Genomic DNA, 19,554 nt, shown 5'->3' with positions numbered 1-19,554 from the left:
GTTTTGATATCACTTCTTTCAACTTACACTATTTCTCAACTTATACATTACTTTCCTGAAAACATTACACCCGTTTCAACTTTATATATGACTTAGCACCTACTGACTGGCCTTACCATTATAATGAGCGTCATATCACCATCCCACACAGTTTCAGTAGTGTAGGAAGTTATGGTACTCTTTGAAACATGGCTTAAGGCACAACGCAACATTGCACTCGACACACTCGTACCTTGTGTCTTTTCTCTGAGTGGATGGTCTGACTGTCGAGTGCTTGCATACATGGCAGCAGCGCTGGGGTTTACAACGGGTTGGGTCGGAAGGGATTGTGCTAGGATAGTGGCGTCCTGCGAGGCGTAGGGGAGTCTGGGCAGCCATGGGGGTGCGGGTGCGGTGTGTGGGTCTGTCCTGGGCATGCTTGGCGATTATTTCACGTGCCAGCTCCCTCACAAACCCCTCAAAGGTCTCGGATACTCCGGTGGTCATGGCGTGCAGGTAGTGTGCCTTCAGGACCGTGATGTCGAGCAAGTGGAAAAAGAGTTTTTTGTACCACTTCATCGTGGTCCTGGCACAGTCAACACTGGAAATCATCGAGTCTGACTGATCCACTTGCCTCATGTTCAGATTATAGTCCAGTACAGACTCGGGTTTCCAGACGTTGCACCTCCTCTCGCTACGGTGATCCACGGAGTCTGTGCGGTGCATCAGGGGGCTGTGAACAGTTGATAGGAGGCAAACTTCCCTGTTGTGGTTCCACAGGGTGGCAAGGATGTTATTGGCCTGGAAGAAAACCACCTCGTTCTTGTCAAGTTTCCTCCCCATCTTGACCATATGGCGACGGTTTCTCTTGACTGTACCACAGACTCTGGTGTCGTGTTGGTGGAGAAACCTAGTGAGAAGAGGGTTAGTGTACCAGTTGTCCAGGTACAACACATGACCACGATGAAGGTACTCCTCTATCATTGTCTTCACCACGGCCCCAGAGAGTCCTATACTACGATCTTCTGTTATATCTGTCTGTGCGCCCGTGTACAAGACTATGTCTTGCACATAACCAGTCTTACAGTCACACATAACAAAGATCTTGAACCCGAAACGGTGTCTATTGCTGGATATGTGCCGAAAGGAAATATTGCCTCTCCACAACACAAGACTCTCGTCTATGACGAGGTCTCTGTAAGGATAAAATGAGGAGCGGAACATTTCCCGTAAATGATCAAATACCAGCCTAATTCTCCTCATTTTATCTGTGTTATTTGCATTGGCTGGATCTCCTGCATCAAAAAAGTGGAGGCGGCCGAGAATATGCTGAAATCTGTTACGACTCATCACCTTTCCAAAGAAAGGTGTGAGGATCATTGGGTAAGTTGTCCAGTAGGCAGGAATTTGTTTTTTTTGTACCACACCCATCAAGAGAACGAGGGCAAAAAATAAGAACATCTCTGAAATTGTCACGGGATAGTCATATTGTTGGGAATGCCTGCTCGTGGTTCCCAAATGTTCACTTTCACGGCGCTGTGTTCGTGAAAATATATTGGTCTGTTCCACTATGCGCCCCACAAAGAACAAGTGGAAAAAATCCACCCTAGAGGAACCCGCATGCACACCTGGAGCCGTGCAACCAGACCGCCACTCCTCAGTGAAAGGGTGAATGATGGGAGTAAAATTACTCCCATCTTCCCAGTTCCACGAGACACCACCGTCTCCAGCCACGTCCCCATCGTCCCCTTCGTCAGGGTGGGGAGGTGAGGGTGGTGGGGGAGGTTGGGGAGGTGGAGAGCTGCGCCTCTCATCACTCGCACTTCTCTTCCCTCTCCCTTTTCTTTTACCCTTTCCCTTCTCTTTCCTTCCTTTCCCCACATCCTGGGGCTGTGGTGAGGAAGTTTGGGAATATTGTGGGGCAAAAGACGTGCTGGGGAGTGGCTCCACCTCCTCTCCCCTAGGCCTACGTGCACCACGTGTTCGTGCTGCCTCCCTCACACCACTTTCCCCTTCACCCCGCCACACCACTTTCCCTTTCACCCCGCGCTCCCGCCACACCACTTTCCCTTTCACCCAGGACTCCCACCACACCACTTTCCACTTCCCCAGACAAAAGACTTGCACCATACCTGATATGTCTTTTCGCCCCACCTTCTGATCCTTGGGGTGATATTTTTTCTTTACCCAACCACGAGGCGTTATCACGTCCTAAGCCGCCGTCATCCTCATCGTCCTCATCAGATTCGGGATGGAGAGATAGCCATGCACGTGGTTGGGGAGCAGGCTGGCCTTCCCTTGCCTTACGGTATGTCACATACCGCTTTTTCCGGGGCGAAGGGACCTCTTCATCACTGCTTGTTATTTCTTCCTCTGGCTGGACGTAATCGCGATCCACCACATCATCGTCAAGTGGAGAATCACTATCTCCAGTGAAGGCTTCCAGGGCGGATGCAATTTTGTCATCTGAGAGACCTTTCCGCGCCATGTCTGACCTGGGTCACTGCTAACAGGCGAGTGACTGAGACAAGGGCGAGCGCGGGTCACGCGGGGTCTGGGACGCTGCCCGCCTGGCGGCAGGTAGGGGAGGCTTGGGTACGAGGGCGAATCGAAAATCTCGCGCGAATTTTGAAAATTGTGGAAATTATGAACCTTGCAATTGCAGGACGTTGAAGTACGTCAGCGGGATTGGCAGTGACAAAACGTGAGGACGTGGAAGTACGTCGACGGGACGCCGCGAGTTAATGTATGGGGAAGCGTCAGCAAGAGGACACTGCAAAAAACTGCATAAAAAGAGAGGTGATAAAGACGTAAGGAAATTCAGTTTCCCAAATAGAGCAATTGAACAGTGGAATGCACTACCGAATGAAATAGTGTGTGCCACAACAATTCACAAATTTAAAGATATGTACGATAAATATGGTTTAAGACACGGGACAGTACGAGCTTGACTCATTCCTGTAAAGATACAATTAGGTAAGAACACACACACACACACACACATAGTGGAATGCACTATCAGATGAAATAGTGTGTGCCAGAACTATTCATAAATTTAAGGATATATTTGATAATAGTGGTTTAATGCACAGTAGTGTATGAGCTTCACTCATTCCTCTAAAGATACAATTAGGTAAGAATGCATGCACATACTCATGCATGCACATGTATTGGAATAGCATTTAATTATATGAGTGAAGTTATGCTAAGTCAGTTGATGATATGTGTTTTCTCCCCACTTGAGAAACACCAGCAAATTAAAGAAAGTACAGAGAGTTTCTACTAAGATGATAGATAACAAAAGAATTTTAGTATGAGAAAGTTATATAAGCTGAAATTACCCATGTTGCTTGAGAGAAGAGAAAGAGGAGACATGATAATGTTTTATAACTGTATACTTGGTACTGAAAAGATTGATAGAGATTATATCATGGGAGATGGTGGAAGAACAAGAGGACATAATTATAAACTTAAGCTGCCAGGGTGCTTGAATGATGTGAGAAAATATAGTTATCCACACAGAAATATAGCTAAACGGTGGTTGGTGGGGGCGCTTACCATCCACTCACTCAATATAGTGCTGCTCTTGGGTGCCTGCCATTTCCTTCTTTCCATCTTTCCTCTTCTTTCTTTCTTACTTTCCTTCATTTTTTCTTTTTCCTTCTGTTTGCAGGTGACTCTGTAGTGAGTGATGAGCCAAATGGTTTCTTGTACACTAGGAAACCATTTGCAGTACTACGCTGGGTGGTAACGTTATAACCAAATTATGGCGCCTGGTGGTTTAGTGGGCAATTAGGGCACTCCGGTTGGATCGAGCCAGTGCAGGTTTATATCCAGGGGGTGGTTGGGGTTTATTGCACATGTAATGCCACTCAGGGATGAATGAAGCTGGTCACTCTCATCTTAAATGTCAGGACCAAGTTGCCTAGCCCCAGGCTGCTATGCTCAGTATGGGTCAACACTGGATTAGATGATGGATGGATGGATGGAGGGAACCAATTCAATATACTGAAAGTGTGGTGAGTTCTAAGGATATCCATACTTTCAAGGAAAAGTTAGATATGTAATGCTATAGACAGAACATTACAAGTACTGTATAGTACTTAAATCCTCTAAAATGCAGATACACCCACCGCAGATTGATGTAGGACCTACACACAGAATTGAAATGGGAGAGTTCTGTCTTTCCTTTCTATTTCCACCTCTACCAAGTGAATTTTGGGGGGTAACTGGCAACTCCTCTGGTGTTGGCAGGAAGTGGTGAAACACTCAGCACGTCAGTGCTTGCTCAGAAACGAGAGTGGGAGTGTATGTTCCCGTCGCTCCAAGCTTGCACCTCCCTCTTTTGTCGTGTGCATTACTGTTTGCCCTGGTATTTTCCTAGAGTCGAGTTGTCATCCCTGGAAAGTACTACTCAAGGGATGAGAGGGTCCTTGTCATTGCATGGAGGCAGGATAATGCTCCCATCAACACGATTTGTGAACGTACTGGATGCGCAAATTCAACCATCACGAAGATTCTTGTTGCAATGCGTAGCCTGACACCTGATGTCGTACCAGAGCACAAGCATGGCAGTGGAAAGAAGACGATTACTTCCAGAGGTACACTTACACTTCTGAAGAGGGAAGTAATCAAGAATCCTTGAATGACAACAGTAGGATTGAAGAGAATGCATCCCCAGCTGTTACAAGACGTCTCAATTTGAACTATCTGACACTGCTTGCAGAAGGAGCTGGGTTTGCCAAGCTGCACCGCAGCGAAGAAACCGCTTCTTACTGACCACATGAAGAAGCAGCACATTCAGTTTGCCAAGAAGTATGCACACAGGACATCGGATGAGAGGAGAAAAGTTATGTTTTCCAATGAAAGCACATTTCAAGTGTTCCAGTTGCGTTCTGCCAAGGTTCGTCGCCCCGCCTCCCGTAGTCGATATGGCCCTGCTTACACTGTGCCGACTGTAAGCACCCACAATCAGTAATGGTATGGGGGTGTTTCTCAGGTGAAATCGGAAGGAGAGGCCTCTACTTTCTTCCTAAGAACTTGATGGTGAATGGTGACTGGTACATTCAAGTTCTGAAAGATCATTTGTTAAACTTTTTTGCTATTCATCGGTATGACTTTTTCATGCACGAGTCAACTCCATGTCACAAGTCAAGAAAGGTGACAAAATGGTTTCAGGATAATCAGATTGAGGTCCTCTACTGGCCTGGCAATAGTCTGGATCTAAATCCGATAGAAAACTGCTAGGCAAAGATGAAGAATATCATGGCAGAGAAGAAGACACTCAATTTGGACAACCTCAAGACTGAACTGACAAATGTTTGGTGCAAAGAAATGTCCTTAGATTACTTTAGAGATCTAAGTGATTCCATGCCAAAATGCATCCAACTAGTCCTGAAAAACAAGGGAAACATGATTTCATATTAATGAATGGCATTTGATGAACAGACATTGTGATATACTGTGATATCTGTGATTTTTAACACCTTGTGGGGGGAGGTCCTAAATCAATTTGCAGTAGCTGTAAATGGTAGTTTCACAAATTCATACACACACACACACACACACACACACACACACACTCGTTACCTAACATAAAGAAATGGTAATAGATAGATAGATAGTTTTCAAATTGTAGTATTTTTGAAGTATTTTTGTGTATGAATACCTTTGCATGTATGTAAGTAATTTTTCTCATAAGTATCATACTTTTACTTCAGTACTTTCTTGTACAAAGCAGTCTACACATTACTCTTTAGGCAGGATATAAATGCTTTTTTAGCTGTGCCAAACTCATTTTCACTCCCAAACAAGCAACATTGGAAGACAAGAACTTCGAAAATAGACTTTCATTGAAGGTGAACCGTACTTTCTGAGACTGAGAGAGAGAGAGAGAGAGTGTTACTAGTGAAAGTAATTATCTCAGAGACTTTGTGGTCCATACTGTGAAGATCCTGTACTTCATATTTGCAGAGGAATGTATATCCAGTTTTTACTCATTCTAGTGTAACATCCTATCAAGGTTTCTTTCAAGCTGCTATACTGTAGTGCTGTTAACAGCATCCATGGGGAGTCTGTTCTGCAGGGTGCCCATGGAATAGAATCATTTCATTGACTGCCATGTTAAAAGAGAGGTGCAGCCATTTACATGTTTATCTTTAAGCAAAGAAATTTCATCCATCTGTTTTATCTTCCATTACATACAGAACAGTACTTCCCACTATCGTTTCACAATATCTACCTTTGAGATCTCTCCATAGATGTCTAGAACCATGGCATGTTTGTTCAGTGGACTGTACTATTTCATTTGGGTGGTTTTCTGTATCATAACCAACCATGTAACTGTGGAAGGATTGCTTGGTGCCTGTTCTCCAGGTTAATGGTGGCATAGTTGTGGTATACAGTATGCTGCATGTCCATTGACAAGGAAGGTGTTCCTTGTTAGGGGTAGTTGTGTGATTCGCCCACAGGTAGTGAAAACTCTGCCTCTTGTCCTCGGCATAAGGTGAAATTCATCATGAATATATTTTTATTTGTATTCTTTGTAACGAGTAAGTTATAATGAACCTTTGGACACTGTACAGTACTTTCCTTTGGACACTGTACTCCCAGGCTAAGCAGAAGCCTCCCTCCCTGCCTTACTCCCTCTGCCTCTTCTTTCAGGGTCCCATTGCAGAGGCATTGGTCTCACCATCACATAGTCTTGTACTCTTCCAGCTCTCCATTTACAGTTACCTCTGGAAGATTTGGGTTTAGCACTGGTCATTGCTTTTGCTACTGTATATATCATCATCATTGTCCAATCCTATGTTGTCCCATGTAGAGTGTAAGAGCCCTGTGTTAAGGTTTGTTAATGCCCCTTGATGCCAGTTGTAGATGAATTCAAAGTCCTGGAGTAGTTTTCTGATAATATATTAAGCACCGCCTTATATCTTCACACAGCAGCCGTGGACACCACCCGTGTCCAACCCCAGACCGTTACTCACTGCCTGACTCATCGGTTAGGCGGTGGTGCGGCCACAAAACTCGTGGTTCAGCAAAGTTTGAATCAAGCCAGACAGCAAGCGACGGCAAGCGCTCAGTGGCGCCCTACTTGGATCCTACTTACAACTACTTACATACGATACACACTACATATTATTACAAATGGTTACAAACACCGGGGCTAGGCAAGTTGGTCTTGACATTTAAGATGAGAGTGACCAGCCTCACACATCCCTGAGTGGCAGTATGCGAGCAATAAACCCCAGCTACCTCTTGGATATAAACCCACACAAGCTGAATCCAGTTGGAGTGCCTTAATTATTGACTAAACCACCAGGTGCCATAATTTGGTTATATGGTTACCACCAAGCATAGTGAATGGTTTCCTGGTGTACAGGAAACCATTTGGCTTGTCACTTAGTGTAGAGTCTCCCATAGACAGAAGGAAGAGGAAAGAATGAAAGAAAGGCAGATGAGGAAGGAAGGAAAGAAGGAAGGATGAGAGGAAAGGGCAGTTACCCGAGAGCAGCACTACATCAAGTGAGTGGATGGTGAGCACCCCCACGTACCAGCACTGTATATAGTACCCGCTTATTTTCAACAGGACTCCCCCCCCCCCCATGGTTTCATCTGTAGATGGATTTTTCTCAGCCGGGAACAATTGATTAGTTATTTCCATGGCAGGCAAAAAAATGTGTACTGTACTTGCGAATTGAAGTTTCCGCTCTTTCCACTTGGAGCCACTGATAGTGTCAAAAGGAAAAATGAAGTGGTTACAGGGTATAGTGATATAGACTTGGCACCAATAATTTCTTTTCATCTTATGTAAAACAGCTTTGCACAACTCACTGTTTAGGAAGAACTGTTCAGCAGGGATGTGTTAAATTTTCTCCAAAAGTTTTAAAAATTTCTTTGGCAAAAGGAGTAAAAGTTTCCTATTGAAATTTCTAACAAAGATGTACTGAAAGTATGACAGTCACTTATTTGCAGTTTGCACGTTACTTGTGTCCAGAAATGCATTGAATTTTCTGTTATGTAGTTTGGTGTTATGCCTTAGTAATGCATTATTGTTTTGCAGTAATTGGTACTTGTTCTCTTTACAGGTGAAAAGCCATATAAGTGTGTTAAGTGTGGCTATGCTACAGCGTACAGGAACACTTACTATGCACACAGAAAAAAATGTTTATCATCTGCAGTTCAGAGTACAGACCATTCAGCATCTGCAAACACAAATGTTGGTACAGCTATGAAAAATGAAGTTTCATTGCAAACAAAAATGATGTACAGAGGGAAATTGCCAAAAACTAGAAAGAGTTTTAAAGCAGCAACTGGAGAAACTACAGACAGCAACAAGGAAGTAACTGGTTATGACACAGTGCTCCCTCAGATACTGAACTGCAGTACTAGTGGCTGTGTTTCCAGTGAGGAAGATGTAGTTGTGACAGGGGGTGGTGGTGTGGATGTGTTAAAGAAAGGAATGACAGGGACTGAAGGATTAACAGCATTAAATTTTGTCTGCCTCATGTCAGGTGGTTCCAGTAACTCTGATGGCCAACACCATGAATTACCTTCAGTTGAACAAGCAGTCACAGAAGGTATCCATTTATCACCAGATACCGAGTCAATACAAGTTTCATCTAGTTGTCCGTCATTTTCTGCTGGGAATCTGCCTCAAGTTTCACCCAAAGAAAATACACCCATAGAAGGAATTAGTTGTATTCAGAACAATAAACTAGAATTACTGAGGCTATTTACACATAATGACTCATTAAGTGAATGTGAAAAAACATCCCTAGACAAGCAAGATTCTCTTATTTTTATATGCAATGTTGGTAAGTGTGCAGTTCACAACTGTGATAATAATGATAATTCACTCTTGTTATTGAAAACTGAGGACAACTCTTACATTGGTCTCTGCAACCAGCATGCTCTTGTTGACAGTCAAGTTGAGGTTAATGAGACTGAGAATAGGCTAGTAGGGAGTGAAGACTCAGGTAGTACTTCCATGCCAGTCACAAGTCTAGAGGGTGTTTCACAAATCACCGTGGTATCCAAAGAAGGCGCTGTAGAAGGTGATGTGAAAGAATCTCATTGCCATATTTCTAGAAACCAAACTCAACCACCACTTGCATCTGTAGCAGAAAAAATAAGCGCCCAGAATGACTCAGCCGTGCAGCTGACCTCAAATTTGCCATCAAGTTGCAACCCTCCTCCTCCATTACAGCAGGGCAAGGCTGGTCTGGAGGAACAGTTCTCAACCATGTTGGAGTTTGATTCTGGTGTGGCAAGTTTGTCTGGTCACATTGTGGATGACTCATGCAGTTTGGCCCAGTTAGAGGTCCAGTGTCCACTCTGTGATCAGTTCCTCTCCATGGATGCATATGTCACCCATCTAGAGTGCAGCCACAACTAAATTTCGTAAACACCTATCTGTCCATCTCTCTGTCAGTCTGGAGCCAGATGCCTTAATCCTGGAAGGAGTGGTCACAATAATTGCCTCCCTGTAACTCTGTCATTTGCAATCAGGATGATCTCTCTCCAACTCATCCTTCTCGTACATAAACCTAACTGTCCCATCCCTCTGTCTCATCCTCGTTTACCCTCTCCCCTCATTCATCTCACTCTCATACACTCTGCTTGTCAATCTCTCTTTCTCCTCTCTCTCCACTTGGCCAGATCATCTCAAGGTACATCTCTGACTGCTTTATAGCACATTCATAGCAACACAAAATTTCTTCACTTCACATTTATCTGTTTATCATCCACTCAAAAAAAAGGCCACCATTAGGTGAGTGTACATTGGGTGGTAAACATATAACCAAACCTGTGTGGTCCCTGCTTGTTGTGAAAGTGACAAAATGGGTTATTGGAGGGTTAATGACCTTCCAAGTACAACAACAAACAGTTGGAAAGCATAAATTTCCACAGTACTTGTAAGTGAAGATTTATACAAAATTAAGAGTCACTCAGCTTTTATGTTCAACCTTTTGCAACAGTATTACAAACTGTATCAGAGAAAAGAGGGTACTCAGAGCCTATGCTCATGGTACATACCTCTAATATTGAACTTTCTTAATACACAGTTTTTCACCACAAAACTCAAGATAGCTCAAAGATAGACTTAAAAGGTTGCAGTCATTGCTATTGTTGTCCTTAATGGAGTATAATAATAATTTTCAAAAGTGTCATACTATCTTAAGAAAAAGTTGAGGTTCAGCCATTCCTTATTTCCAGATACCCATTCCAGATACCCATTGGATTTTTTTTTTTTTTTTTTTTTTTTTTTTTTTTTTTTTAAATGCTTATGTGATTAGATGCTGTATGTATGTATGTACATGTATGTAAAGTACCATAATAATTTGTTCCATGTAGTACTTGTAAGATTATCAAACATAGAAAATTGCTGTGAACGTTATTAATGGAAGAAGAATGTCTCTCCTGGTCTTTTTTGTTTGAAACCTCGTACAAACTTTCTTTGACATCAAACTGACCAGAAATATGATGTTGTCATTATTTTCTAGCATCATCATAGTCCATCATATGCCTCTTGTAATCTGTCAGTCAGAGCTTGAGGGATGTGTTTGTGCTACGACCCTGAAATAAACAGCAGGCCAGCTGTACAAACTTCCTACAACTCCCTCCCTTTCCCATGAAGGAGGATGGTGGACTGCAGAAGAGTGGTTTCAGCCCGCAACACGCTTGTGTCATGTCCAGATGATGAGCCTAGGCCACAACAACAGCAATCCATCAGTTATAAACTGCTGTACAAAATGTAATATAATAAACAGATTCAGTATTCAAAGTGTCATTTTGCTTTTTCTGTTCAGCCCCTTACTGTTTGTTGTGGTGCTTGAAGCTCTCTCATGTGACTTCGGAAATGGACTCCCACGGGATATGTTGTATTCTGATGACTTGGTGTTGAGCAGAGAATACAATGGAGGTGACTTGGTGTTGAGTGCAGAGAATATAAAGGAGGAAGGAAAGATTTAGGAAGTGGAGAGACAGAATGGGATAGAAAGGTTTGAGAAAAAGTGCAGATAAAACAAAAGTGATGATATCTAGGATTGGTGGCAGTACTGTCAAAGCAGAGGGAACGTGGCCATATGTGATTTGCCACGAGTGTGGGAAGTAACTCCATCTTGTGCAGTGTTTGTGATAAGTGGGTGCATAAGAGATGTAGTGGTATTAAAGGTAGACTGTGCAGTAATGCTTATTTTGTGTGTATGGTGTGCCAGAGAGAGCATGTAGAGATTGTCAGGCATGAAAGGATTGATCTTGCTGGTGAGTCTCTTGAGAGTGTGGAAGAGTTTTGTTATTTGAGGGACATGTTAAGTACTGGAGGTGGAGCTAGGGCAAGGAGTGATTGGGGGAAGTTCAGGGAGCTGTTGCTTCTCCTGACATTGAGAGGGCTTTCCCTCCGTGCTAAGGGATCTTTGCATGCAGCATGTGTTTGAAGTGTAATCTTGTACAATAGTGAGACTTGGCCAGTAAAGGAAGAGAATATTCATAGGCTCAAACATATAGAAGTGACAATGATTAAATGGATGTGTAGTGCATCTTTGAATGCAGGGCCTGGGAGAGCTAGGTTTATGATTGTAGAGTTGAGAGGAGGGATGAGACTTTGAGTGTATTGGTACTGTGAAGAGGAGGGGTAGATTGAGATGGTTTGGGCATGTGGGGAGGATAGAGGATGACAGCTGGGAGTGAAAGTGAGAAGAGTGAACAGGGGTTAAGGTTGTAAAAGGCAGACCAAAAAAAACCTGGATCGAGGTAACAGTGTGACCTCAGGGTTTAAGGGGCTGAATAGGGAGGCTGCCAGAGAGAGAGAAGCCTCAAGCCACCATTAGGTAAATAAGGCTAACGCATGTGATTTGGAACATTTATAAATGATACAGGTTGATTCTGCGTATTCTCATCGCATATGACTGGGAATGAATGTGTTAAGGAAAGGAATTGGTTAACTGGTTTCAGTATCTGATCCTGACAACATAAAAAGGTGACTGCCACAATATAGCAAGAATTAAATTAAGGCATAAATACCATATTTTAAACTTCTCATACACTATAAAGCCATCCATCCATCATCCAACCCAATATTGCCTCATCAGGAGTGTAAAAGCCTGGGTGTAGAATACTCACCCCAGACATTTAAGGCAAGAATAATCATTTGCTCAGACCCTAAGAACATTTCATGAGCAACAAATCCCAACCACTCCTTTTAATTTAATCCTTTTGAACCGTCAAATTGAAGCTGCATCTGTCAGGATTGAGTGAGACCAGAGTCTGTGGACGCACTTTACAACACAACTGGCCTCAGTCTTGTTGCATTTTTTGTTATGTTCAGACTTTTGCATTCACATCTTGCATCTCAACTTTGCCAAGTGTTTTCCATTGTGAAGATTGGCTTCTAGTAAAGAATCTCCCATCGCCTCTTCTGAAAAAGCCAAGAGGAAGAATCTTTCCATTGCAGAGAAGTTTGAGGTGATTGAGGACTCCAGATGTCATCTTTGCCATGTGTGCTGATGAATGAAAGCTCACGCTAGTGTACAGCCAAGATGAGTGGCAGTGGAAGCAGTGTACAGCTATCAATGCAGGTACAGTGTACTATACATGGGTTTTCCTACTCTTTTTCCACGAACTTGGCCTGAAATTTCCCTCTCCCCATTGTGACTGCTGAGTCATAAGAACAGATTATAGTAATACAGTAAACTTTCTCTAATTTGAACCCGAATAATTTGGATCTTTTTTGACCACCAGACAAAAATTGTTAATTCGGATAGAAAATCGAATTAAGCGAGACAAGTCCAGAAAGGGTTCCAGTGATAAGTGGACATGAACAGTTTTTGTAGTGATAAGTGTACTAATAAATGTAATTTTTAAGAACTGGACAGTATCTTCGGTAAAGTTAAGTGTACTGTACTCTACTACTGTGTTGCAAAACTTCATTATCAAGGTTTGACACTGTTATTGTATTGTGCACTCTTTGAGTATAAAGTACTAATATACTGTAGTGTTCCAAGTTTTTGTAAAAAAGCCATGTTTTAGTGAGCGAGGGTGTGATTTGGGGATAGGGGCAAGCATGAGCTCCAGTAATTTGGATTTTTGGATAATTCGACATAGGGTTCCCCCCAGTTAATCCGAATTATAGAAGGCTTACAGTACTGTACTAGTCATGAAGAAATACTATGACGAGGATGTGAAATAAGCAGTAAAAGGACGAAATTATGGGATGAAATATTGTAAACTGAGTATAGTTTTCATTTACAATTCTAGAATATGATATTGTAGTCATTTATTTTAAATCGTGTTTTTGACTTCCTACCTGAGTGGGTGACCTTTGGATTTATTGAACTTTTGGGCTTTTCAAATCAGGCTTCCCCCCAACTAGTTGGATAGAGTGGGGGTCTACAGTATTATTGATTGACTGGGTACTGGCAGTGCAACCAGTACCTGATTGTATGGTGGCAAAGCTACCACAGCATGGCAGATGTGGGAAGAGGGATGCTGGATATTAACCTGGCATGAGATATGAGTATTTTTCATTTGTTTTTTTTTCACCATACCACAGATAACACTGGTTTGCATGATTTTTTCTTACAATCCACTATACTTTTTAACAGTAAATATTATACAGTGAGTCCTTGAAATACAAAAACTCGAAATACGAATTTCCGATGGTACGAAAGCGATAAATTTAGGACGAATTCCACAATATGAAAGTACAGTAATCACTCTAATATCCGGACGCCCAATAACCGAACATCCCCACTAACCGAACCTTATCGTCCTGGGATCAAACATTCCCAAAATGGTCCGAAAATCCAAAAAAAATTGGAAAAAAAACCGATTTTTTGCCGTCCGTAATTTGAACTTGCCGCGCGCGCCGCGTGAGAGCATTGTTTTGGTTCGTCATTCCTCCGACGTCCGATAGAGCGCCGCTGCATCCTCCCCACTTCCCGCCTGTCTCTCACCGCGACTGGACCTGCGCTCTTCGTCATGGCTGCCCACGTGCTCGCTTTTGTGGTGGTGCCGTACTTGCTGCAAGGCCTCCTGCTGCTCTCTGCCCTACTCTTAGTGTGTGTGATGATGGCCCCGCCTCCTGAGAAAAGGAAGAGAGTGGTGTTGACTCTGGAGAAGAAACGGGAGATATTGGAGAAGGTTGATGCGGGTTGGTCTTCCTCTCGCATTCTCCGCGAGTTCAACCTGGCCCGGTCGACTTTGTTTGATATCAAGCGTTCCCGAGACAAGCTCATGCAGTACACGGCTGACTTCTCGTCGAGAAGCAAACGCAACGTGGAGAGGAAGGTTATGTTTACTCCCAAGTATGCAGAGATCGACCGCTCCACGTTGATTTGGTATCGACAGCAACGTGCAGCTGGTGTGATGGTACGTGGAACGGAGCTGAAGGCTGCTGCTGAGAAGTTTGCAAGGCTTCACGACGCCCTAGACTTCAAGGCATCCGAGGGTTGGCTCTTCGCGTTCAAGTTGCGACATGGCCTTACTAACCGTAAAGCACATGGCGAAGCATTGGACGCTAACGAGGATGGAGTGGACGAGTTTCGCACAAGGTGAAAGGCTTGATCGACAGGGAGGGCCTCACTCTCGGTCAAGTCTATAACGCTGACGAAACTGGCCTATTCTATCGCTCGAACGAACACTCTCGCCGATGAGACGGAGAAGCGTGTACCTGGCCGCAAGCTTTCTAAGGAACGGATATCTGCTTTGTGTTGTGCCAATGCTAACGGCATGCACCGGCTTAAGCCCGTTATTGTTGGCCGTGCAAAGCAGCCTCGGTGCCTTCGTGGGGTGATGGATGTCCTTCCTGTCGTATGGTACCATTCTTTGAAAGCATGGTTCACAGCTGTGATTTTCAAAGACTGGTTTCACCATCACTTCGCCAAGGAGGTCATACATTACCAGACGAAGACACTGGGAATTCCTCGCGACCAGGTAAAGGCTCTCCTTCTCCTCGACAATGCACCTGCCCACCCGTGCGACAAGGACTTGGTTGCTGAGAATGGCCGTATTAGGTGCATGTTTCTGCCACCTAATACGACTGCTCTCATTCAACCAATGGACCAAGGAGTGATCGTGGCAACAAAGCGCCTGTACCGTCGGAAGTTCCTGGACGAGGTGATGGTGGTTCTCGAGGACGAGGACGAGCGCAGGGAAGGACGTGACACTCGAGGCAAGCGGACTTTGGAAACCTTTCGCCGCTACAACATCAAGTCTGCGCTGTACAACTGGGGCTAGTGCATGGAAGGAAGTCCCTGTGAAAACTCTTGAAAATGGTTGGTCTCGTCTGCTTCTCGGAACAGATGTGGAGTACGATTTCCTAGGGTTTGACGTGGATGACTTCCATGCACGGCCAGCGCACGCACGGCGACGATGTTGATGTGGACGATGTTCGTGAGTGGTTGGACGACGACGAGGGCGATCTCTGGGTATCAGACGTTGTCTGATATCGAGATCGCGTCTTCGGTTGCTGGTGTCAGTCCCGAACTTGAAGATTCCGACGACGAAGGCGATGATGATGCAGACTCCGCCCAGCAGGACACTACTCCAGCCATCCCCAAGCTGAGCGCACTCCGGGAACATCTAGAGTTCGTCCTAGACTACCTGGAACACCCGGACTGCGACAGGGAGATGGGGCCCTTGGGACTCGTGGAGGAAGTGCGTGCTTTCCGGCAGAGCATCATCAATCGCCAGAATCGTCGGTCCTTGCGTCAGTCAACGATTGACAGTTTTTTCAGGCCCGTGACCCCCGCTGTGCCAAGCCCTGGTTCCACTCCGTTGCCTCCCCAAGACAGGCCCTCATGCTCCGAGCCACAGCCCAGCACATCAGCTACAGTGGAGTCACCGCTCGACGTGAGTTTGCGGCTGTCTTCAGAGTCTTCTGTAGTCGGTACGCCATCACCACTACCCACCGATGCACCCCTTGGACGCCTGCCAGTGATAATCTCGTTCTCTGACAGTGAATAAACAGCAAGAACTTCTCCACTAGACCACACGGGAATTTTGAGTGTTGTGCAGTGAAAAAAACGGTGTGTTGTGTTAAGGTTTTCAAGTTGGGAGAAAAGACTAAGTAGAAAAGAAATTTAACGTAACTAACCTTCTTTGTTTTGGCTTTGGAAACTTAAAAAAACTTGGGAAAAGTTAATGTGCAACACTTAAATTTAATGGAACATTATTTGGACTAAAGTGAACACTGTGAAAAGAACGGACTTCTGTGTGTTAGTGACTAAGTTCAGTGCAAGACTTCAGGAAGAGTGTAGTGCAAGTGCTTCAGGAAATCGTTCTTACTGTCAGAGTCCGAGAGGAGGCGGTTATTCATCGAGGTGGCCAGGGACTTGCTGTAAGTAGCCAAAATGTTTCATGTTGTACTATTTTCCATACTATATTTACCAGAATGTTTCATATTGTATTTTTTCCCATACTATACTTACCAGAAAGTGTCATACTGTACTTCTTTCCATACTAAACTTACCTCATGCATGTGCAGTAGGAATGGGTTTTTCAGAGTTCGGTTAGGTTCGGTTAGGTTAGGTTCGGTTAGAGTCCATAAGTACCAGAATGTTTATTAATGTATGAACATACTTCTAAACCCACATTTTATGTGTCTATTGCATTTATTTCAGTCATTTATGTGCCTTATTGGTGTGATTTGGGTGTTAAATAGGTGCTATGCATGTCCGGAGGGAGTTGTATAGGTGTTTCTCTGTGTTAGGGTCCGTAAGTACAAGTCCATAAGCTGGGGCCCAATATCCGGACAAAACCAATATCCGAACCTACCGATGGCTCTATTGATCCGGATATTGGAGTGATTACTGTATCTGTCTCGATGGTATGAAAAACGATACGAGAGGAGATACGAAAAATTCAAAATGGGCATGGTGCACAGCGCCGCGTTCGCTTGCGGCGAGAAAATGAACTAACCCCTTTCTGATAAACACATTTTTGTGCGCTTCCCAGTCGAGTCATGTCTGTCCTCTCCTCTCAGTTTTGGTTCTTGGTTCTTGGTGTTGAGTTAGGGCTTTCATTTCCGAGGGGGTCGGAGGAGCCCTTCCGGTGGCTTATGGAGCAGATGTCTTGCCTAGATGCGATGCAGTTGCCTGGACTTCCTTAAGAAGACACACACCAAACGAATGACTGGATACCTTAGGGGACTGTTCGGACCCACACCTCCAAGGAGTACTGGCAGAGTGAAGTCTCGTACACCTAAGACAGACAGACGATCCCTCAATTCTGTGCGCATGGAGTGAAATCTTGGACAGTGCAAAAGAAAGTGGGCAATTGTTTCCTCTTGATCTCTGCACCACTGGCAGTAAGGGTCCGGCACCAGGCGTAAGCGGTGGAGATGGGACGCCAGACCAACGTGTCCAATGCGCAGTCTGTTGAGTGCCACATCCAAGGCACGAGCAGTGGAACGGGCCCAAGGGTGACAAGAGGAGTCTGTGCGGTAAGCCCCTAGGGTGGAGGAGGGGAGTTCTGCTGCCAATTCTGAGTCCCAGGCCTTTCCACTAGCAACCGTCAGAAGCCTGCTACAAGTTGCCTCTTGAAGTGGAAGAGTCTCCACTGCTGCTGAGGTCAAAGCCAGCCTTGCAGCCCTGTCAACTATCTCGTTGCCCCTGATGCCCACATGAGATGGTATCCACTGTAGGCGAAGTACTCAATTCTCCTGGAGAAGTTGACTCAGCAGGGTCTGGATCTCATAGAGATGTCTCGCTGACTGTGCCTTGGGGGACACAATAAGGTGCAATGCTGCCAGACAGTCTATAAATGACCACCTTCTGGGGTTGGAGATGTGCCTTGATGAAGGCCAAGGCCTTGAAGAGGGCAAAAAGTTCCAACGTGACACTATCATGAAGTGCAGCCAAGCGCCATGTTTGGCAGAGAGAAAGGTCCACTAAGTATATTGCCGCAGCAGATGCTGCGGGTGTTGTGGTGTGTGAACCGTCAGTAAATACTTCAAGGTATCCTGCATACACCGTGTCCGACAGCTCTCTGTACAATGCTGGTGCTAAATGTCCATCTTGAGATTTGTCAAAAGACTCTGACAGGCAGAATGATACTAGAGATGAGAGGTCCCTCCAAGGCGGTGTTGGGGGCACTGAGGGGAGGGGCTGACGGAGTGGTGGTGGCAGCGAGAGGGACCTGTACGCCCAGAGAGCCCTGATCAAGAGTGGCTGGTGGGACCTCACAGGCCAAGCAGGATGTGACAAAATGACACCCGCCTCCTCGAAGAGCACTGGTAGAGGGTGGTGGCGGGAGGAGTGTTGTATGGCCTGGTAGCGGCGGCAAACGAGCTTCGACCTGGTGACATGTAGAGGAGGGACACCACTCTCCGCCTGCAAGGACAGCACGGGGGAAGAACAAAATGCGCCCAGGGCAATGCGTAGGGCGGCGTTTTGTATCGGATCAAGTTTTCGCAACTGAGTGGAGGATGCAGAACCATAAACTGAGCACCCGTAGTTGATCTTTCCCAAGATGGCAGCACGGTAGTAGCCTAAAAGCAGGTCACGGTTGGCACCCCATTTAGACCCTGCTACACTCTTCATGACGTCTAGCCTCTTGGCACAGGATGTTCGGAGGTATTCTATGTGGTGACCTCACATAAGGACTGGCCCATCCAGATGAAGTCCCAAGAAGGTGTGAGTACGGACTACAGGAGGAGATTCAGTGCCTATCCTGACCACCGGCTGAGATGGCATGCGACGCAAGGTGAAGGCCATCACGGCACACTTTGACACCCCGATCTCCAGATCCCATTGGTGAACCCAGTCCTCTAGAGTTGAGACAGCCGCCTGAAGTCTCCTCTGTGCACCTTCCATGGTGGTGTCCCTGCTAATGATAGTCACATCATCTGCATAAACCAATGTGGAGACGTCCAGATGGTTGGGCAGGTCTGACATCAAAACATTGAAAAGCAGGGGGCTGAGAACTGAGCCTTGGGGCACCCCTCTACGGATGGGACGAGGAGAGGAAATGGCCCCACCAACAGATATGACATAACTCCTGCCATCAAGATAGTTGACAAACCACGCCAACACTGAACCAGAGACCCCAAGGCGGGAGAGCTTATACAGGATGCCAGTATGTGGCGATGAGTCAAAGGCCCCCTTGATGTCCACGAAAAGGGCCAGCATATATAGCCCCTTTTGGTACGTGTCGTGGATCAGGTATTCCAGCTGGCAGAGTATGTCCAAGGTGCCCCGGCATGGGCGAAAACCACATTGTTCCTCTTTAAGAAGGGATCTAGATTCTAGCCACCATGACAGGCGACAAGCCACCATCCTCTCCAGCAGTTTCCCTACACACGAGAGAAGGGCGATGGGCCTGTACGAAGACGGCTTGGTCGGGTCCTTGCCTGGCTTGAGGAAAGGCAGCAACATTAAGGTCTTCCATTCCACCGGGAATATCCCCTGGCTCCAGCTGCGATTATAAATGTGAAGGAGGCAATCCTGCAGGTTGGGTGTCAGTCGCTGGAGGAATTCATTGGTCACCGAGTCTGGGCCCGCCGCCCTGCCGGTCCGAAGGGCAGGCAAGGCGGAGACAAGTTCTGAGGCAGTGAAAAGATTGTCTAGACCAGCA

At 45.4% G+C, this 19,554-nt stretch overlaps 2 protein-coding genes across 2 annotated transcripts in view; one reads left to right on the top strand and one right to left on the bottom strand.

The window, feature by feature from the left end:
• LOC145413473 (uncharacterized) overlaps nt 1-10,191 on the top strand; it is a 364,910-nt gene extending 354,719 nt beyond the window's left edge. The window contains exon 9 of the mRNA XM_080283171.1: nt 8,067-10,191. Coding sequence (XP_080139297.1) covers nt 8,067-9,376 — 1,310 coding nt within the window. The 3' untranslated portion in view covers nt 9,377-10,191. The remainder of the gene's footprint in view (nt 1-8,066) is intronic.
• Nucleotides 10,192-17,056: 6,865 nt separating this feature from the next.
• LOC145413472 (uncharacterized) lies at nt 17,057-18,521 on the bottom strand. Its single transcript, XM_080283170.1, has 2 exons — nt 17,694-18,521; nt 17,057-17,617 (listed from the first exon to the last, which is right to left on the bottom strand). The coding sequence occupies exons 1-2, from the start codon at nt 18,519-18,521 to the stop codon at nt 17,057-17,059; spliced, it is 1,389 nt and encodes a 462-aa protein (XP_080139296.1).
• Nucleotides 18,522-19,554: the final 1,033 nt, after the last annotated feature.

The sequence above is a fragment of the Coenobita brevimanus genome, chromosome 96, assembly GCF_032717465.1.
Source record: "Coenobita brevimanus isolate Jiangsu-jjx chromosome 96, ASM3271746v2, whole genome shotgun sequence".
NCBI lineage: Eukaryota > Metazoa > Arthropoda > Malacostraca > Decapoda > Coenobitidae > Coenobita > Coenobita brevimanus.
The sequence above is the reverse complement of the archived record's forward strand: the minus strand, read 5'-3'. Positions and strand labels throughout refer to the sequence as shown.

Bases quoted from the DNA above. Each gene is read 5' to 3' on its own strand.
- LOC145413472 (XM_080283170.1), bottom strand. From the start codon at position 18,521: ATGAAGAGTGTAGCAGGGTCTAAATGGGGTGCCAACCGTGACCTGCTT. The intron at 17,618-17,693 runs GTCAGCGAGACA...CTTCGCCTACAG, and splicing joins ATTGTGTCCCCCAAGGCACA to TGGATACCATCTCATGTGGG.